The 17,748-nt window shown below is 47.8% G+C and overlaps 2 protein-coding genes across 7 annotated transcripts in view; one reads left to right on the top strand and one right to left on the bottom strand.

The window, feature by feature from the left end:
* Nucleotides 1-7,746, top strand: part of lcor (ligand dependent nuclear receptor corepressor) — a 52,344-nt gene extending 44,598 nt beyond the window's left edge. For all 5 annotated transcript variants that reach the window (XM_048987864.1, XM_048987862.1, XM_048987861.1 and 2 more), the window contains one exon: nt 117-7,746. In XM_048987864.1, the coding sequence (XP_048843821.1) occupies nt 117-4,176 (4,060 nt within the window). In that variant the 3' untranslated portion in view covers nt 4,177-7,746. The remainder of the gene's footprint in view (nt 1-116) is intronic.
* A 1,716-nt stretch (nt 7,747-9,462) lies between these two features.
* The window catches only part of slit1b (slit homolog 1b (Drosophila)), an 81,760-nt gene continuing 73,474 nt past the window's right edge, over nt 9,463-17,748 (bottom strand). For both annotated transcript variants that reach the window (XM_048987868.1, XM_048987869.1), the window contains 11 exons: nt 16,644-16,768; nt 16,429-16,526; nt 16,158-16,297; nt 15,723-15,816; nt 15,044-15,181; nt 14,642-14,870; nt 13,521-13,651; nt 13,268-13,422; nt 11,936-12,224; nt 11,347-11,558; nt 9,463-11,230 (listed from right to left, as the gene is read on the bottom strand). In XM_048987868.1, coding sequence (XP_048843825.1) covers nt 10,992-11,230; nt 11,347-11,558; nt 11,936-12,224; nt 13,268-13,422; nt 13,521-13,651; nt 14,642-14,870; nt 15,044-15,181; nt 15,723-15,816; nt 16,158-16,297; nt 16,429-16,526; nt 16,644-16,768 — 1,850 coding nt within the window. In that variant the 3' untranslated portion in view covers nt 9,463-10,991. The remainder of the gene's footprint in view (nt 11,231-11,346; nt 11,559-11,935; nt 12,225-13,267; nt 13,423-13,520; nt 13,652-14,641; nt 14,871-15,043; nt 15,182-15,722; nt 15,817-16,157; nt 16,298-16,428; nt 16,527-16,643; nt 16,769-17,748) is intronic.

Genomic DNA, 17,748 nt, shown 5'->3' with positions numbered 1-17,748 from the left:
AACTTTGGGAGCTTCTTTGAGGAATGGTACGCGTCACTTATGTCAAGTTCTCCACCTGGTACTCAAATTCTCACACTCAGCTTCAGTTTGTTTCCATTTCTGTGTTTGTGTTTCAGTGACTTCCGGAATTTGAGCCCAGAGAAAGCGAGGGATCTGCAGTCTGTGTCCTCCCTGAAGCAGTTCATGGCTAAACTGTGTCCTCATCATCAGAGGCAGATTGTTAATGCTTTGGAGTTCCTGCAAACTGAAGTCGGTGCCCTGAACCCCCCACGTTCTCTGAAATCACCTGCTGGTGCTCTAGCCTTGCAGGAGACCGTAGTGATGGACTCTGGCCCCATGTCTAAGTCAAGAAACGTTGTGGACCTCTCCACCGCTGAAGCTGTGCTGGTGCCTGATATCTCAGCTCCTCACGCTTGCTCCAGTCCAACTCCTCAGCAGGTAGACTCACACATCTCTGAGCCTTTAAAACACTTGTCTCCCATAGATTTTATGGATCAAGAAGGCATACAACTTAATGAGCAGGCAAAAGGAGATCCTGGCTCTAATGTGCTTAATGATGTGAAGAACTCTTTGGTCGAGCTTTCAAACTCCAGTCATACTTTGGAGGATCATCAGTGCAATTCTAAAGCCTCTTCAGACCAGAGCACAGAACCACTCCACACAGCATGTGATGCTTTTGACTGCCCTATGGAAAGCAGTTCCCAAGGAGATGCCAAAGATTTGCTCACAAACCCTAATCTAGTCAAAAGGACCTCAAAGACCATTTTGCCGGCATCTCCCAGAACAGCTAGAAAAAGTTGTAGAGGACCTCATGCTCAAACCAAGGACTCTTCCATTCGGCAGGTGATCAATGACCCTGATATCAATTATGACATTGTGTACATTAGTAAACCCATAACGGAGATTGAGCTTGAACCGAAGAAACACATCTCCCCACGCCGCACTGCTCGGAAGAGCACTAGAGGCTATAAATTTGTTGAAGACTTTTTGGAACTGAGAACTGTTCGTACACTTGCTAGAAAGTCTTCTTCAGAAATCCAGAGAAATGGCAATTGTCCTACTCTAGTGGCAGAGCTTGAAACTGTAACCCCCAAACAGGCACTTTCCAAGCCTGATGGCATCCCATCCGTGGATGTACCATTTGTCGGTGGGTGTGGAGAGACTGCTGGTGAAGGAGCATCTATCGAGAAGGCAGTTGAAACCAAACATACCGGAGATGGTGTGACAGAGGGAACGGAAGTAGAGCCAACTGTAGAAACTAGTCAGACCGATCAGCCAAGACTTAGAGGGCTGATGCCATCTTGTCCGCAAGGAGACGAATCTCAACCTAGTATGGAACTCGATCCAATGGGACAAGTTTCACCTAGTAGAGGCATGTTCTCCTGCCTTAACGAGGATGACTCACAGCTCAGAGTAACAACTAATGAAACGGGACCACTTCAACCTGAAGGTGAGAAGTATGTCTGTTCTCAGGAGTCAGAGGTAGTACCAGAAGAGAATCTTGTACTGGATTTTGTCCCAGACAGTCAAAGCAAGGATGACGGCTCTGAAAAGCACAAAAAGGAAACTGTCATCCTCCTTTCTGATCAGCCACTGAGCGTGACCATGCCAGCACAAGACAATTCGGTGCCCACAAGCATCACTGATGCCAGTGAGTCCATATCAGCTGTAGCACCAGAGGAAGATCCCTTCCTTATCGGGCCAGTTACAGCTTTAGATGGAAGATCTCGAGTAACACTGGAAGAAGATTGTGCTGATGTAGAAGAAATTAGCTCATGCAGTGAGGTGCGAGAGAGAGTTCTGCATCAGTCGGAGAATGAGGAGTTGAACATGTTGACGACATGCCTTGGAAACGATACAGAGCCCGTAGCAGCTGAAGAGCAACAAGATATTGAAACGGACGTCACAAGTGTAAAAGAGGATACTGTGGAGAAACTCCCTTCAGAGATAGACTCTGCTCTAAGAGATGATGTGAGCGAGCCCAAATTTCAGGAAACGATTGTATGCAACATCCCAGAAAAGAGTCAAAGCTTAAAGGAGAATGGCAGTAAAAATTCTGATCGATGTTTACGAAGTAGAGTCCAATTAAGAGATTGTGAATCTGTAACACCGCCAAGAACCGTCAAGAAAACTTCTAGTTCTATTAAAGGTTTTCAAGAAAATGATCCTGAGAGTACTACATCTGAACAGTCACAGAAAAGCAGTGATATAAGAACAGTACCATCTGATTGTTTGCCCACTGCCATTGATAAGACAGTTCTGGAAAGTGCTTTGGTTCCTATAAATAAAAGTCAATCTTCAGACTCCAAATCCAATGATTGCAAGGTGGAAGACAATAGGGTACAAACAAGACAAAACTACAAATATGTGTCTCATGAGGAGCCTGGGAAGAATGGGGGCAATGAGTCCATCAGTACGATTGATGGTACAAACTTGCAAAAAAGGGAAACCAATATCTCTGAAGAAATTGTAGTTGCGACTGATTCAGTGAAAAGTGAAATTCCAGACCTTGGCAATAATGTAGCCTCTGAAGGGGTTTCTCTGGAAGATGTGCCCATGAGGAGAGAGAGTAAACGAATAGCTAAATCCGTTAATTCTGGTATCTTAAATCAATCCAGTCAAGTGGTTCTTAGATCCCAGTCTTCAAAGGCTCCTGGAAGACCAGGGGAAATCTCTGCAGACAAGACAACTGAACGCAGACATGTTGGCTGTTCTGTCAAAGCAACAGTGGGAAAAGGCTTACAACCACAGAAAAGTGTTTCAGATTCTTCTGGAATCCAGAGCATTAAAACGACTGCAGAAAACTCTCCAAAGTTTTTGGAAGCTCTGAGGGAAGAAGAGACTCAGCAGCTAATCGCTAAGTTAAATACGAGGTACGACAAGATGCAGAAGGGATGGATCCAATTAGACAAAGATGGGCAGGCAATTTCAAGACCACGAAACAAAGCAGACCGACTGAAAGATATATGGAAGAGCAAACGAAGGTCGCGGAAGCCGAAATTTTGTGATGGGCAAAAATACTCTCCAGTACAGATGCTCTTCATGAAGACATTTGACCTTGCTACAGTCTGCCACTGGTATTTACAATCCACTGAAACAAGGTCACTTGTCATTGTTAAAAAGGTCAATACGCGCCTCCCATCTGAAACTCAGCTTGGTTTTTACGGTTCCTCCGGTTTGGCAGGTAACTCCCGAGCTCTCTTCCCTAGTTTACAAGCTGAACGTTTGAAAAAGCATCTAAAGAAGTTTCCTGTTGCTTCCCCAGTCAAAAGCAATCTCAAGAACCAGCAGCTCATAGCTAAGACCCGGGAGCACAATGGCTTTTCTGGCAAGGAGTCGGTAAAGACGGAATTGACAACTGCTACACGAATCTCCACTAAACCCAATCCCCAGCATCCACCATCCCGCTCACAGGCTGCAGCAAGTGCTAATCTCCCTGTTAGGTCCCGGATTCTAAGGAAATATTCCAACATCCGAGAGAAACTGCAAGGACAACGACAGAAACTCCAGCCTTGCAAAAACACCTCTGTGAAAACGGTACTCTCCCCACAGGCCAAAATAAAACCTCATCCCCAGGCATTAAAAAAGACTTCACAAGACGGTAAATTAAAGAAGAACGAAGACAAGAAAGTGAAGACACCAGTGACCCCTTCTAGTAAAAAGCAGCTTGCTAGGGATGTCGGTCATGGAAAACAGGCTAAAAGCAGAAGTGACAGATTGTTGATAGATGGCAAAGATGTCAAGATGCCAGCCAGGACCGCTCCATCATCACGATCGGTTGCAAAGCCGCCTTCGTCTGTAAAATCCAAAAGTAGAGCTGAAGATCAAATGGCTGCAAGCAAAAAGGCAAATGTCTGTGGGGTGCAAAAAATTAATCCAATGAAGATGAGCTCTCGAGATCCAAAAGAACTGAAGAAACAAGTTGACAGGAGCATCAAAGAGATTGGGTGCGTCAAACAAACGAAAGTGGGTGTTGCACCATCTCCCTCCAAGGCCCAAGTGCTGACTAGGTCACAACGGAAGATGGAGGCTATGCCAAAACAGACGGCACCTGCGAAACCTGACCGAAAACGTACCTCAAATGTAGAACCTCCTCCCTTTCCAGTCAAAATGACCAGAAAATCTCTGTCAAAAACAGAAACCTGCCCAACGGCAGAAAATGGACTCCTTCTGTGACCAACAGGAGATGGTCAACAAAGGCATGGATTGTTTTGTAAGAAAATAGTTGAACTATCGGGAAGCGTCGTATTCTTACAAAGAAATAGATACAGATTGTGTTTGTGTGTTTTTTTTTTTCCTTTTGCTGTTTTCACAGTTTGCTTAATCTTTTAAAGCTGTAAAACAGTAGGATAGTAGCAATAGATTACAGGGAATTTTTTTATTTTAAAACTTGTGATTTTGGAATGCTTGCTAATGTTGAGCTGTTGGTGAATGTTTCTCAGCGAATTTTGCTGTTAATGTAAAAAATGTATGTTCCTTTATTGCACACTTCTTGGAGATCAGCAGAGGCCGTGTTGAGTCGACTGTATCTGGTGCCTTAACGATGTAGTTCGGATGATATTGTGTGTTGATGAAGATGCTGGCAGAATTTTTTTTTTTTGATTTGTTGCACACATTTGTTGTAGATGGACCTAGAAAATGGTGTCCATGCAGAGTGTCCTTTGGGGGAGTGGCCTCTTTCTGATATTGTGGCATGTTGGAGTTTTATTTAAACATGATTGAAGTAACATTTTTAAATTTTGTACCTTCAGAATATTCAGGTTAGCTTTTTTTCTTCGAATTTTCTGGAATTTGTCGGAAAACTGGGGGGAGGGGGGCTGATTATTATTCAACCACGATTATGTAAGGGACTCGAGGTATTTTATAATATAATAATGTGCATAGCAGTTTCCAGTGTGCCGTATTTGCAGGTCAGAGCAGCGTTTTATGGAATGACCATGTGACAGAATCCTTTGTTTCTTTTGGTTTATTTATTGTTATTTTTTTTTTATTTCAAAATAATTTAGCTTGGCATTAAGGTCATCGTCTTGCTTAAGATCACCCCTGGCTGGCCTTTCTTTTCCTTGCATATTTATTATTTTGTTCCTCATGTAGGTGTTAAGCCAGACGGGGGAAAAAAAATAGAAAATTCTTAACTGTGTGTTTGTTAATCGGCTGTGTAGAGTGTGCAAACCCTCCAGTTAACAGTGGATGCCGTTTGAGGTCCTTACTAGTGCTTTTGTAATTTACTTAGTCTTCCGACAATGTAATTTGGTAACCAGGGAATTCAAAGTTAATAATTTGAAGATGACTAATTGTCAAGCGTTTCTTTTTGCCCTTCGTTTTGAAGCTTGCAGACAATGTCAAGCGCTTGCTCTTCAGTGGAGTGCTGTAGGGCCTGTTCTTGTCCCTTGATAAAAAAAAAAAAGTTCGATTCTTCTTTGTCTGTGTTTGTGTATGTGTGTGTATGTGTGTCTGTGTCTGTGCACGCGCGTGTGTTCTCGTGCATCTGTGTGTGTGCGTGCGTGTGCACAAGAGAGATCTAGGCATCTCGAGGAGAGAGGAAGAGATTCAGTGTCCCGTAAAATTCTGGTCTGTGAGACTGTCGTACTGGAACCATTTGTTAATATACAAAACTTAATGGGGAGGGTGGGGAGGGTTCATACAGAGGTCAGTAGACATATCTGTAGATGTTTACATGTTTCTCTTGAACTTTAACCCAGTATGGGAAAGGTAATATATAGCCCAGATAGTATAGTAGATATTCCTAAGACTTGTGTTGGTCAGAAATGGTGGTGACCCCTCATTGTTCTTGTAGACCTGCCCACAACGTTTATTAACCCATCTCAGAAGACAGAAGATCTGAGTGTCCAAAGATATCCTGATGTTTGTGAGGTTTAGTCGCGTGATTCCTAATTTTTCTGTAAATGAGAGTAATTAAAAAATATATATTAAAAAAAATATATATATAAATGTGTGTGTGTGTGTGTATATATGTATATGCATATATATGTGTGTATATGTATATATATATATGTATGTATATATATAATGAAATATATTTGTATAATATGCATCTAAAATGTTTTCCTGTCTTTGTAGTATGAGGAATGGAAATGAAAGCTTGCTCTCAGGTTGTCTTGTCTCCGTATGGGCGGGACGCATCAGGATGGCCTCAGAATGGATGAGAAGGGTCCCATTTAAAATGCATAAGGCGTTGGGCCTCTCACCCGTTACTTATTTACATATTTATTGTTCCATCTAAGCCGTGTGTGTGACTCCAGCATTTTCTGATCTGCATTCGATATCCTCACATGCAAAAAACACCAACAGTAATTAATCAGCCTGGTCCATTTTTACTTTGAAATAATGTTTTTCACATATATTTTCACTTTCAAATTTCCTATGAAGATGTATAAGCTATTACTATAGAATTGCATTATGAGTCAGCTGGGAACATAATCAAACGTGATTATGTATTAACACTGCGTTTATGGGACCTGTGCTTTTGTAGAACGATCACCAAGATGTAGCATTTCTGGAAGGCTTCTAGAATTTCAGCCATTTCAAAATTCTTAAATAGAATTCTTGTTCCAGAACCGTTAAGCATTGAGTTTTGATTGAGTCTTTCACTAATATAAAGGGCTGATTCCCTTGTTTCTCTTTTAGAATCTCGAGTCCTGTCAGAGGAGGGGGGAAGGGAGCTATACCCCAGTGCTTTAGACGAGAAAGGAAAGAGGCCAAAGGGGGAGGATGCATTATATATTATGGGTTCAGTCTATAAATCACAGTTTCATTAAATGCTGTGAACTCTGGGTTTTGGATGCTCTCCTGGGAGGCCCGGGCTGCCTGCTCACGCGGCCACCTCATCTTGCCGTTCTCCCCTCTCATTTCACTCCGCAGGACACGGCACATCGCACATCTGCGCGGCTCTTTGATTTATTTGATATCTTTTATTTTCTGTCCCATTGTGAGCTGATTTAAATTCTTCAATAGTCGCTTGACTTTTAGGTTTTAATTGTGTGGAGTGGAATGAGGCAGCCTAGTTTTTAGACCGGTTTTATGCAACAGAAAGTGGGGTGAGAAGGAGAAGCGTGTGTTTTATGTTTTATGTGGTGCTTGTGTTTGGCTGTGGGTTTTTTAATTTAATGTGTTTTTTTCTTCTTCTTTCTTTAATGTGCACACCCGCTCGGCTAAAAGCACCCATTTGCTGATGTCGTGTTGCCTGGTGTGCTTGCCGCATGCTTTGGAACTGAAAAGCCATAGATGTGTAGTTACTATGTATAGATATATATATAGTACTTCTATATAGATGTGACACCATTGGAAAGATGTTTTAAAGAAAAATGTGAATGCCTGTGTTTCATTTTGCCTCCTGCATTTGGTTGTGTCGCTTTGGCTCAGCTTGTACAGTGTGGCCTGGATGAATCTGCTTCTCTACCTTGATCCGATTGTTGTTATCAATCAAGCAGACAGAAAAAGGTCCCATATGATACGAGGTTATATTTGTAAATCTGACCAAGGAAAAGAATGTCGGTGAGAACAGAGTGCTACTCTAGTAGGTCTATATCTATGTTTGTATGCCTTGCAGCACTGGCTTTCTGGAACTTTGGGAGTGTTGTTTGGTTGCCCCCCCACCCCCCCCCCCCCCCCCCATTCCTGTGTCTTGTAGCGAGTCCGCTCTGAATTACATCCACAGGTTGTCTCCTTTTCCCCGCACTGTGCCTATCTTAATTGCAACTTATTAAAATATTGCTTAAAAATGTCCATCTGTTTTGTTTCTGTGTTAATGTGTTGCGTGTTTGACTAACGGAGTAATGAAACAGACTGTAAATGTGATGTAACACATGGATCGCAGGCGCTCAACCACGTTAGTACTGGTTATTCGGTTATATAAATAACTGTCATTTTTGTTGTATATGTTTTGAGAGCGGCACCCTGATGGTGCTGTGCCTGCATTTGGCAAACTCAGCCCCGGTGGCCTAATGGCAGCTCGCGGACGTGCATTCTCATCTGTGCCCACTTGGGGGCGTCCCCCAGGCATCTCAGTCTCAAAACGAGATTCCTGTGTGTGTATCTATTCCAGTTGTGCCTTTAAAAGTGACGTCCTGTAGGCAGAGCTGGAGTTTAGTGGGGTCACTGGTCGGTGTCATTGGGGTGGCAGTGAACAGGGCGATGGTGAAATCATCAGACTCGATGCTCCGAGGAGAATCACACACATTTAATTTTATCGAGGAAGAAGGAAGGTTGAGGGACGCGGGAAACGGTCTCCGGTGGTTCTACATACATTCAGCATGACGGCAGTTACTGATACAAAAAGACCACCCCCCCCCCCCCCCCCCCCCGAAACCTCACAAGATTTATGATATCCATTAAGCGTAAAACATCAGCAAAAGACCAGTGGGGCGGGGGGGGGCAGGGGCTTCTAGGCTTGGGATGTTGAACTGGGTTTGTGAGTCACTTGTAGGTGTGCTTAAATGGAGGGGGGGGGGGGTGTTTCACAGAGCTTTCCAGTAAGAGCTTTGTGGTGGGTTCAGATGCCAATGGACTGGGGGGAGACTGGGAGATGGGGGCACTCTCAAATATCAAAAAACAAATGCTTGTGTCCAGTCCCCGACTCTCACTATAAACATTTTAACATATAATACATTTAGCTACATTTAACGCATTAATGCAGTTAACAGACGAGTGGCGCAACATATTTCTACCAGGAAGGAGTCATTTGTGTATCAGAAACAGAAATCCCAGGCGTGCTGAGAATGATGTGCTGAGTGGATCTGACTTCCCGTTATCCGGGCTTTTGTGCCGGAATGACGTGCTACGCCATTATCGCTGCGGCTGGATGCTTCCTCGCACTGTCCCAGCTTAGCAGCTTGCTCTGTGCCGGTGCCTGGTCACTGGCAGCCCGGCTAAGAACTTACAACCACCTGGCCTGGCCCAGTCAATCACTCCACCTCCTACCCGTGATCCCCCACTGTCAGTCAGTGTTGGGCCGCAACACCAAACTTTTGCCAACTCGAATGTTTCAACGCTAAAATACCATCAACTCATAACGGCAATGAATCCGCTCCTTTCAGCAGCCTCAGACTGGCCTCTAGTGCCTGTCGAGGCAGGGCCCCTCTTCAGGGCTTCCAGCGTGACCGCGGTCCTGCTTTACGATGCCAGCTAGTCTATCGCCAGCTGTCCACAGCGACCACTGGCCAAAACTGGGTGTGGAAAATAGCCAGGCAGTGATTTTGCTTCCCGTTGGTTGTGTGCGATACTTTGCCGAACCACCCACGTGGAAACGGCAGAAATGTAGCTTGTGTGTATTTATAAGCTCATAGATATTATTTAATGATTTAAAATCGGCATGTTATATGTTAGTGAATATCGTAGCTTTCTGGTCTGTTCTGTATTCTTCAGACAATAACGTACAGAGTTTAACGATTTCAAGTTGCAATTTGGGCCGGACTTGGTGTGGATGTCTCACTTCACTCAGCATAATCCTCCACATTTTTATTACTGAAAAGAGGCAAATCTTTGTCGTATCTTTTTTTTTTTTTTTTAACGTAGGGAAGAAAAGCTTGAAGCTCCTCCCCCATAGGTTTTCACAAACAGGTCAGACCACCGTAAGACCACCTCACCTGATATTAAGCCGTCTGGCTTTTTGGCATCTTGCAAACTGGCTCCTTTGAACATGTGCAGGAAAAAGGAAAATCATGAGCGAGGAAAACTGTTCAGATGCCGCGCTGCGATTTCCGAGGCTTCCGGAAAACCCAGATTTACTCATTAACATATAAAAATACTATACGAAATGAAATAGACATATATATATTAGAATCTGTTAGGCATTTCTGTTTGAATAGAGGGCTAAAGAGTTACACAGGAAAATAAAATATAAACTTAGAATCAAACAATGCCACAAATTATTTAAAAAAAAACTAAAACCAAAAAATCTGCACCTTACCATTGTGTAAGTAATAGAAAAGAGAAACTCTACAATTTTTTTGTTTGTTTTAATCTTCATGCAATACTTTGCACAATTAATACTGCCAGCAGAAAGGGGAGGAGCTTATATCTCTCCTATTTCCACTTCTTGGTTCACCTGCCTTCTTGGGATTTGCGGTGGCTGGGTTTTGGCCAGCAGGTGGCAGTGTGTCCCTCTGCACACGGACAGTCCTGGACACTCCCTCGTTTTTGGGAGTAACGGTCGAAAACGTTTATGTACATGAAGCCTGCCTGACCTGATTTATTTTTTTTTCCTTTCCATCTTCTGTGCATGTTGGGTGCCTAGCAAAGTAATTTTTTATGTTGTGTTACTATTTATTAATGGTAGGCAGCCACCAGACCCTGAACATGCAGGTCTAAGAGGACACTGTGCTCTTTTGCCATTATTTCAATGATTTTTGAATGACGCTCGCCGAAGAATATGGTCTATATTACACTGTGGAGACGGACTGCGTTGGACTGCTATGTTGTGTAAGACTGTGATCCTGGTTCTGGTGGGATATGCAGGAATGGGGTCAGCCAGCCGTGCCGTGTGGGTAAGATTTTCGACAGCATGTGGGTTTGGCTCAAGTAAGAAAAAGGAGGGAAGAAAGCTTCAGCTTAGTCGCAGGCCCGGTCGAGAGGAGGAGGTGGTCCAGGGAACCGTTTCCCTCAACACGGAGCATCACCGAGATGCCAAACTCCATCGCCATGCCTGGAGGGGACCAGCATGGGAGGAAAGCGGTGCATGTTTGTGGGGATCACCATAGTCAACTCCCCACCAGGCCTCTAGGTGGCGACCACGAGACACTTAACGGAGTGGCTGATGGATTTGAAGGCTTTCCGAACTTTGACCCTTTCGGACAATGTTGATGAGTGTTTCTATTTTTGTTTTTAAGTCATACGCCCTTAGAAGGGAAGAAATGTCCTATATTACAACCACTGTAGTCCATAATACATATATATTTTTCCATATATATTTTGTTATACTCTCGCTCTTGCTGGCTCGCTTCCTTCGTCACTCTGCCCCCCTGTAGGGGGCGCTACATGCACCCCACGCAGCCACACTCGACTGGCTTCTCCACCTCCTCAGTGAAGGAGCTGCCATCGCTGCACTCGAAGGCGTATCTCCTGCGCTTCAGCCTGCGGGGGGCACAACAGGCGCCAGCGCGACACCCGCCCCGGCATTCCACCCAGGAGAGGGAGCGCGTGGTCTGGCAGATGGCGTAGCCGCGCTGCACCTGGTGAAAGTCCCTCACGGGCTCTCCGCGGCACTCCGACACTGGTGAGGGAGACATGGGATCACCCACAGCAGACCAAAGCCTCGCTATAGCTTGTCAACAGCAGCCTCAACTGGGATTTAACCTGATAAGCTTCTGGTATCGGGTGTCACCTCACCTGTGTCGCACAGCTCGCCGTTGTAGCCCGCCTCGCAGTGGCAGTACGCCTGCCCGGCGTCTGAGATCTGGCATCGGCCGTGCGCACACCGCAGGTCCCGGCAGGGGTTGAAGAGCTCCCCCTGCTGGTTGCACAGGGCACCGCGGTAGCCCTCCTGGCACTCGCAGCGATAGGTTTGCTCATCCATGGGGATGCACGTCCCGTGGACACACCTGTGGGGGGTCAGCCGGCTTAAGCACTTTAGAAGGCACTGTTGTTGCTATTTACTTATTTCTGGATACTTCGGCAGATCAGTGCTCCTTCTGGGATGTGAACCATTAACCTGTACATCACAGGCGTGTGGCCATGACAGTTACCCTGCCTGGTGTTATGGCCTGGCCTCGGGACAAAAGCACATCAACCCCTCCACTTGGTTCCTATCCTAGGACCCACCAACCCTCCTGTGCCCCAGTTGTTGCCCCCCCCCTCCCCGAGACAGTAGGCACAGAAAGGTTCAGGGTATATTATTTATAGAAGCCCCTCCCCCCACTATGCCAAAAGTTATTTCACCATTCTAAGCAGCACTCCTGTGCTCGGGCCCCCCACTCACTTGCTTCCCTGGCAGGGGTTGATGGCGGGCGTGTCGCAGTGAGGCCCGCTCCAGCCGGGTCGGCAGTGGCACACGGGCCCGGCGGCACCATCGGGCTGGCAGATGCCGTGCAGGCAGTACAGCTTGCGGCAGGGCTCACAGCCGGGAACCACGCCCGGCTTCATCTCCGTCTTGGTGAAGTCCTGCAACTCGTTGTTGATGTAGAGGCTGCGGATGCAGCCCTGGAAGCTAGAGCCGTTCTGCAGCTGCCAGAGGCGGAAGGCAGCCGAATGCCCGTCCATGGGCATGCCTGTAGGGGGCGCCAGAGAGCCGTGTGAGCAGGGGCGCACATGTAGGAAGGGGAGGGGAATCTCAGATACCAGCAACAAGTTTATGCATCACAATATTTGCATCATGTTTACGTTGCACTGTGTCTGAGTGTTTATTTGCAATTACTGTTGCACTGTAAGAACGTTCGTTTGTGTTTAATTTGTGTTCGGCGGGGGCCGGACGGACGTGTAGAGTACGATTTTCATTGCACAGTGTGACTGACTGACTGCTGTGTGTATGACAGTAAATACTCTTGAATCTTGAATCTATTAATAGTGCACAGGAATAGAAAAGCCACGTACTGCCATGCGGCTTGGGGTGTTTCTGGTAGGTTCCACCAGTAACGATGGCACTCTGTGACAAGCGGGGTTCAGAAGGTCGCTGAAGGATGTGGGGGTGTCGCTACTGTCCTCCATAGAGGGCGCAGAATCAGCAGAGCTTAATTCTTTACATGGATGGGCCTAGTTCCTTAATGTGGCGTTTCCTACATTTGTTTTGACAGTGACCTGTCTTGTGTCATGGAGGACTTGTCATGGAGTAACGCATCAGGAATTGATCCTGACAGCACCCGGGGCCTGTATGATAATGGCGAGAGCGGGATGCCGCGATGCCCTCGTTCCTGCAGAAGGTGGACGCTCCCCTGCAGCGTTACGCCAAAACGTCACTGCGCCCCGCTACCGAGCTCGGCCTGCTTTTCATTCTAATGAAACCACGCCGGGGGCCTGTCGCTCGCTCAGAAGCGGGGCGGGTTTCCCAGGAGCAGATCTGCCGTTTAACGCAGAACTGGCCCAGCGCTGCTGGATTATTGGATTGCTGGTCACTATTACCGACTAGATGAAAACCCAAGGGAAGTGAAAGGACGGGAAAACTTGGTGGTTAAGGATGAAGGACTGAACTGCCAATCAGAACATGGCCAGTTCAAGTAACTTCCTGACAGGTCAAATCCAGGGGGCTGGCTTTGCTGATTGGCTGGACCCCTCATGCAAATGCATGAATGGAGGTGTGTACGGGCGGCTGACCTACCCCCTACATATAGCGGGGCATCTCTGTTGAGGGAGCGGACTGCCCCCAGACTGTCCATGGTGGTGGGGAGACCGCCGTCGATGGACAGGTTCACCATCTGGTCGAAGGTCACCAACTCCACCGTGTGGAACTGGCCGTCGTTGATGGTCTCGGTGCTGGGGGAGGAAGGAGCGATGGAGAAACACCGTTGACAGAAGGCTGGATTGGGCCGGCCGGGTTCTGCCCAGTGCTGCGGTGCCCTCGGGTTGCTGACCTGTAGATGGCGTGACCGGGTTGGCTCCCCGGGTCGTAGCTGACCTTCACGTGACCTTGGTGCAGCTCCACGGCTATGTGGTCATTGTCTCCGTTGTAAAGCAGGATTCCGTTGTCTTCAGCTGTGGATACCTGTCTCACATGGGGGGGGGGCGTGCTGAGTATGTGGGTTATGTGATGTGTGGGGGCAGTGAGTGGCTAAGCAGGCTCTGTGCATGTGATTGGAAGGTCCTCGGTTCAAGCCCCAACCCTAACAGATCAGTCACATGACCGTGGGGCCCTTGAGTGAGGCCCTTAACCCCCAACTCCAGGGGTGCTGCACGTTGGCCGACTCTGCACTGTGATGCTTAAACTATGAAGGCGGAGTCAGGAGAGAGACAAATTTCTATGTACTTGACCTTGTGCAATGACCAGTAACGAATTATATGTTGTGGGGGCATTTTTTCAGAACTCAATTTTATCAAAATCTATGACTGCAATCAAGAAACTAAAAATGCCAGATGTCTTGTATTTTGTTTGGTTACTTTTGGTTACGGCTGGGTAGAGGTTAGGGTGTTACTGTTGGGATTATGCTTTTTGTCCATAGATATAATTAGAAACCGGTGAGTGTGGTTCTGAAACTCGCTCTCGCTGTGTTCGGTGTGGACTGCATGTGCCCTTCGGCTGGTCTGTCTGCATTTTAGTTCGCGGACACATTCAGTTCGTTTGCATTTATTTATTTCTGTTCTTTCTCTGCACTCAGTCCCTAGCAGCTTTTTACCCAGAAGGACTCTGCGGCGCAGTAAGCACATGTGAGAAACGATTAACGTTAACAAGCTCGTTGCAGGTATAACAGTAATTAGCGATTTAAATTTCCAAGTCGCTGTTGACTTGGAAAAATAGCCAGAAGGGAAGAGAGGAAGCAGCTTTTCTGTGCTGCACAGAGTCTGAGTCTGAGTCTCCCTCCCTATGTCAGCAGCCGAATCACCTGCAGTGCAGAGTAGGTCATCCCTCTGAAGCTAAGCAGGTTTGGGCGTCTGTCTCTGGGGGGGGTGTCTATGTATGTGCCTATGTAGGTTGGGATGTTTCGTGTTTGTTGGGTTTTGACCCAACAAACGTCTGTGTGTCGTGAGATGTCCCCACCTGGAGTGTGATGTTGGCTTGTGGCCAGTTCTTCAGGTCACTCAGCAGCACGTAGGAGTCCCTGTCCACGAAGTTCACGCTGACCAGCTTTTCGCAGCGGGGACCACCGAATCCGGGCAGGCACTGGCAGAGCGCACGACCCGCCCGCTCCAGGCAGGGGGCGCCATTCTGGCAGTCTGCCAGCTCGCAGAGGGACAGCGGCGTGGCAGGGAGCTCACACAGCTGACCACTGGGGGAGGGTGGACAGGGTGGGGAGGGTGAGGACAGTGTCGCCCCTCAGAAAATACATGCACTATGGAAACTTGCGGATGTTGAAGGTGCCAGGCAGGAAAACGCTGACTGTGAGAAGGTCCCTCTGTAGTTCACGGATTAAATGAATTTGTCTGTCTGTCTGCCTCTCACCTGTACCCCTCTGTGCACAGGCAGGAGTAGCCATTGATCTCGTCCACACACTGTGCCCCATTTTGGCAGCGATGCTCGGCGCAGTCGTCATGGTTCACGCTGCAGTCATCACCCACATAGCCTGGGGAGCACACACACCTGCAGACACACACACACACAGTCAAGGAGGAAGAGGGCCTCCGTGAATCAACAAAAATGTGGGCGTCCACTGATGTCGATCCCGGTACAGAGCAACGGGGCGTTGGACTCTGAACTGCTACTCCTGGAAAGAGCAAGTGTGAGGGTATGTGAATTAATCATGCCGGTCGATAGTGTGCGTGAGAGCGTGTGCATGTACCAGTATGGGTGGTTCAGGTATGTATTACATTGTAGGGAGCAAATGTCTTCACAATGTATAAAAATCTGTTATTTTGACGTTGTGGCGACAATTTTTTCGGTCCCCACAAGGGGAAACTCAGTTGTATAAAAAATCAGTGACTATAATAGCCAAAGGTCTTGCATTTGGTTTGGTTACTTGTTAAGGTGAGGGCTGGATGGGGTTAAGGTCGTCATGTTGGGATTAGGGTTTTGCACATGGAAATGAATGGAGATTCCCCACAAAGATATAATTACAAACTGGCATTTGTGTGTGTGTGTGTGTGTGTGTTTGGGACGGCTGCCTCGCCCAGCAGTGTCTTACCTGGGGCCGGTCGCCGTGATGAGGCAGGTGGACTGGTGCTGACAGGGGCTGCGGCCGGGGGCACACGGGTCCTCCAGCTCCTCACACATCTCACCTGGGGGTGGGGGCGGGGGGTGGGGGGCGGGGGGTGGGGAAGAATCACATGTCAGATTCACTTCACATCAGACAGCTGAGATAGCAACAGGTACAGCTCATCAGACACGGCATCAGGGCAAGCGTGTGTGTGCGTGTGTGTGCGTGCGCCTGTCTGTGAGTGTATGGCATTAAATAAAGCGTTTTAAAAGTTAATAAAGTAATAATTTAGTAAATCAGCTTTTTGTATTTGTCATGTTGCTGCTTTGCTCTCTTTATACGCATAACCTCCTACAAAAAACCTGAACAAGCGGAACCACAGGCAGGGCTGTGTGCTTTGGTTTAGTCGGCCTGCCCTCATACCTGTGTACAGGGGGCCGCACAGACAGGTGTAGTTGTTGACTCCGTCCACGCAGGTGGCGCCGTTCTCACAGTCATGGTCCTCGCAGTCATCTACATTGACCTCGCAGGTGGGGCCCTCGAACCCCTGTGGGCAGGAGCAGCTGGGGTGGGGGCCAGTGAGGGGTGCTGGTTAGATGTCAGTTACACACCGAGACCCCTATGAATGTATCTGTGTCAATGCCTCTATGCCCTTCCCCCCCCCCCCCCCGTGCTGTGATTCACATCTGCTTACCTGAAGGCCCCGCCCTCCCTCGCACCAGCCCGGCAGGTGCCCCCGTTGGCACAGGGGTTGCTGGCGCAGGCATTGGCTACTGTCTCACAGTCCCTGCCCTGATTGGACAGAGGGTAGCGGCTGGTTAAGAAGGTGCCGTATGCCAGACGCGAAGCTGCTAAGCTAAAAGAGAGCTAACTCCCCCCTAGGGGGCGGCGTGTCGGACTGGCACCCACTTTGAATCCTGGCGCGCAGGTGCACTTATAACCGTCCACCAGGTCGCTCAGGCAGCCGGCTTGGTTCCGGCACGGGTTCGACAGGCACGGGTTGCATTTGGCCAGCACTGCGGGGTCCACTTCACCTGCAACGGGACCGGAGTGAGGACAGTGAGAGGCCCGTCCAATCACAACAGTTCCCTTCTCTCTGATAATTACCATCATCACCTGCACGGTTCGTAATAACGTAAAATAGCTGAACACTAAAATGTATATTAATATAATAGTAAACTTCATTTGTTATGGGTACAAACATGTCGCAGAAGCAGTGGCACAAAACATCCGTTTCCTGTATCGATGGATAAAAACAGCTGAAGTAACCCTGTCCTCCTATCAGGGAAGAAACGCAGCACTGGGGGCGTTTCCTGTCGGAGGTCGCGACCCTGTGCAACTGTGCATGTGGCTAGAATGAGACACGGGAGGCACTGGATGTATGTGGGCGGGGCCCCCGCTGCCCCACACACCACTGCCAGCATCGCGGTCCTGTCGTCGCTAGCGCTTAAAAAAGCGCCTGCTGGATCCGATTGGAGGCACCTGGCACAGAGCGGTGAGATTGCCATCTCCATCGTTACTGCATCGTTACCTCGTTTACGTAATTATCGCCCCCCCCCCCCCCCCCCCCGCACACCATCGCAGCAAGGTCTCAGTGACCTAAATGTTAGCAGCTTAAATTCGCGACTGTCTGCAAGGCGCAGTGTGCGGGTGTAAGAACAGACTAAATTAGCCGCGGTCTCTGTGGCTCCTCTTCCTTCTGTATCTCTCTCTCTCTCTCTCTCTCTCTCACCATCTCTCCGTCTCACACTTTTTCCGTTTTTCTCAAATTCAGCTGAATTTTGATTCAACAAGGTTCATATTGACATCACATACAGCGCAGCCAAAGTCTGACAACTGTATAAAAGTTTTTTTTTTTGATCTGAGATGAACTGTTTCTCTACCTCCCTTTCTGTCTCCCCCCTCTCTACCTCCCTCTCTTCCCCCCTCCCTCTCCATCTCTTCGTCTGTCTGTCTCTTCCCCTCCCTCTCTCTCTCCTCTCCCTCCCCTCTCTCCCCCTCTACCTGTCTTTCT

Source organism: Brienomyrus brachyistius, chromosome 20 (assembly GCF_023856365.1).
Source record: "Brienomyrus brachyistius isolate T26 chromosome 20, BBRACH_0.4, whole genome shotgun sequence".
NCBI classification, from domain to species: Eukaryota; Metazoa; Chordata; class Actinopteri; order Osteoglossiformes; family Mormyridae; genus Brienomyrus; species Brienomyrus brachyistius.
This window is presented reverse-complemented; position numbering and strand designations above follow the sequence as displayed.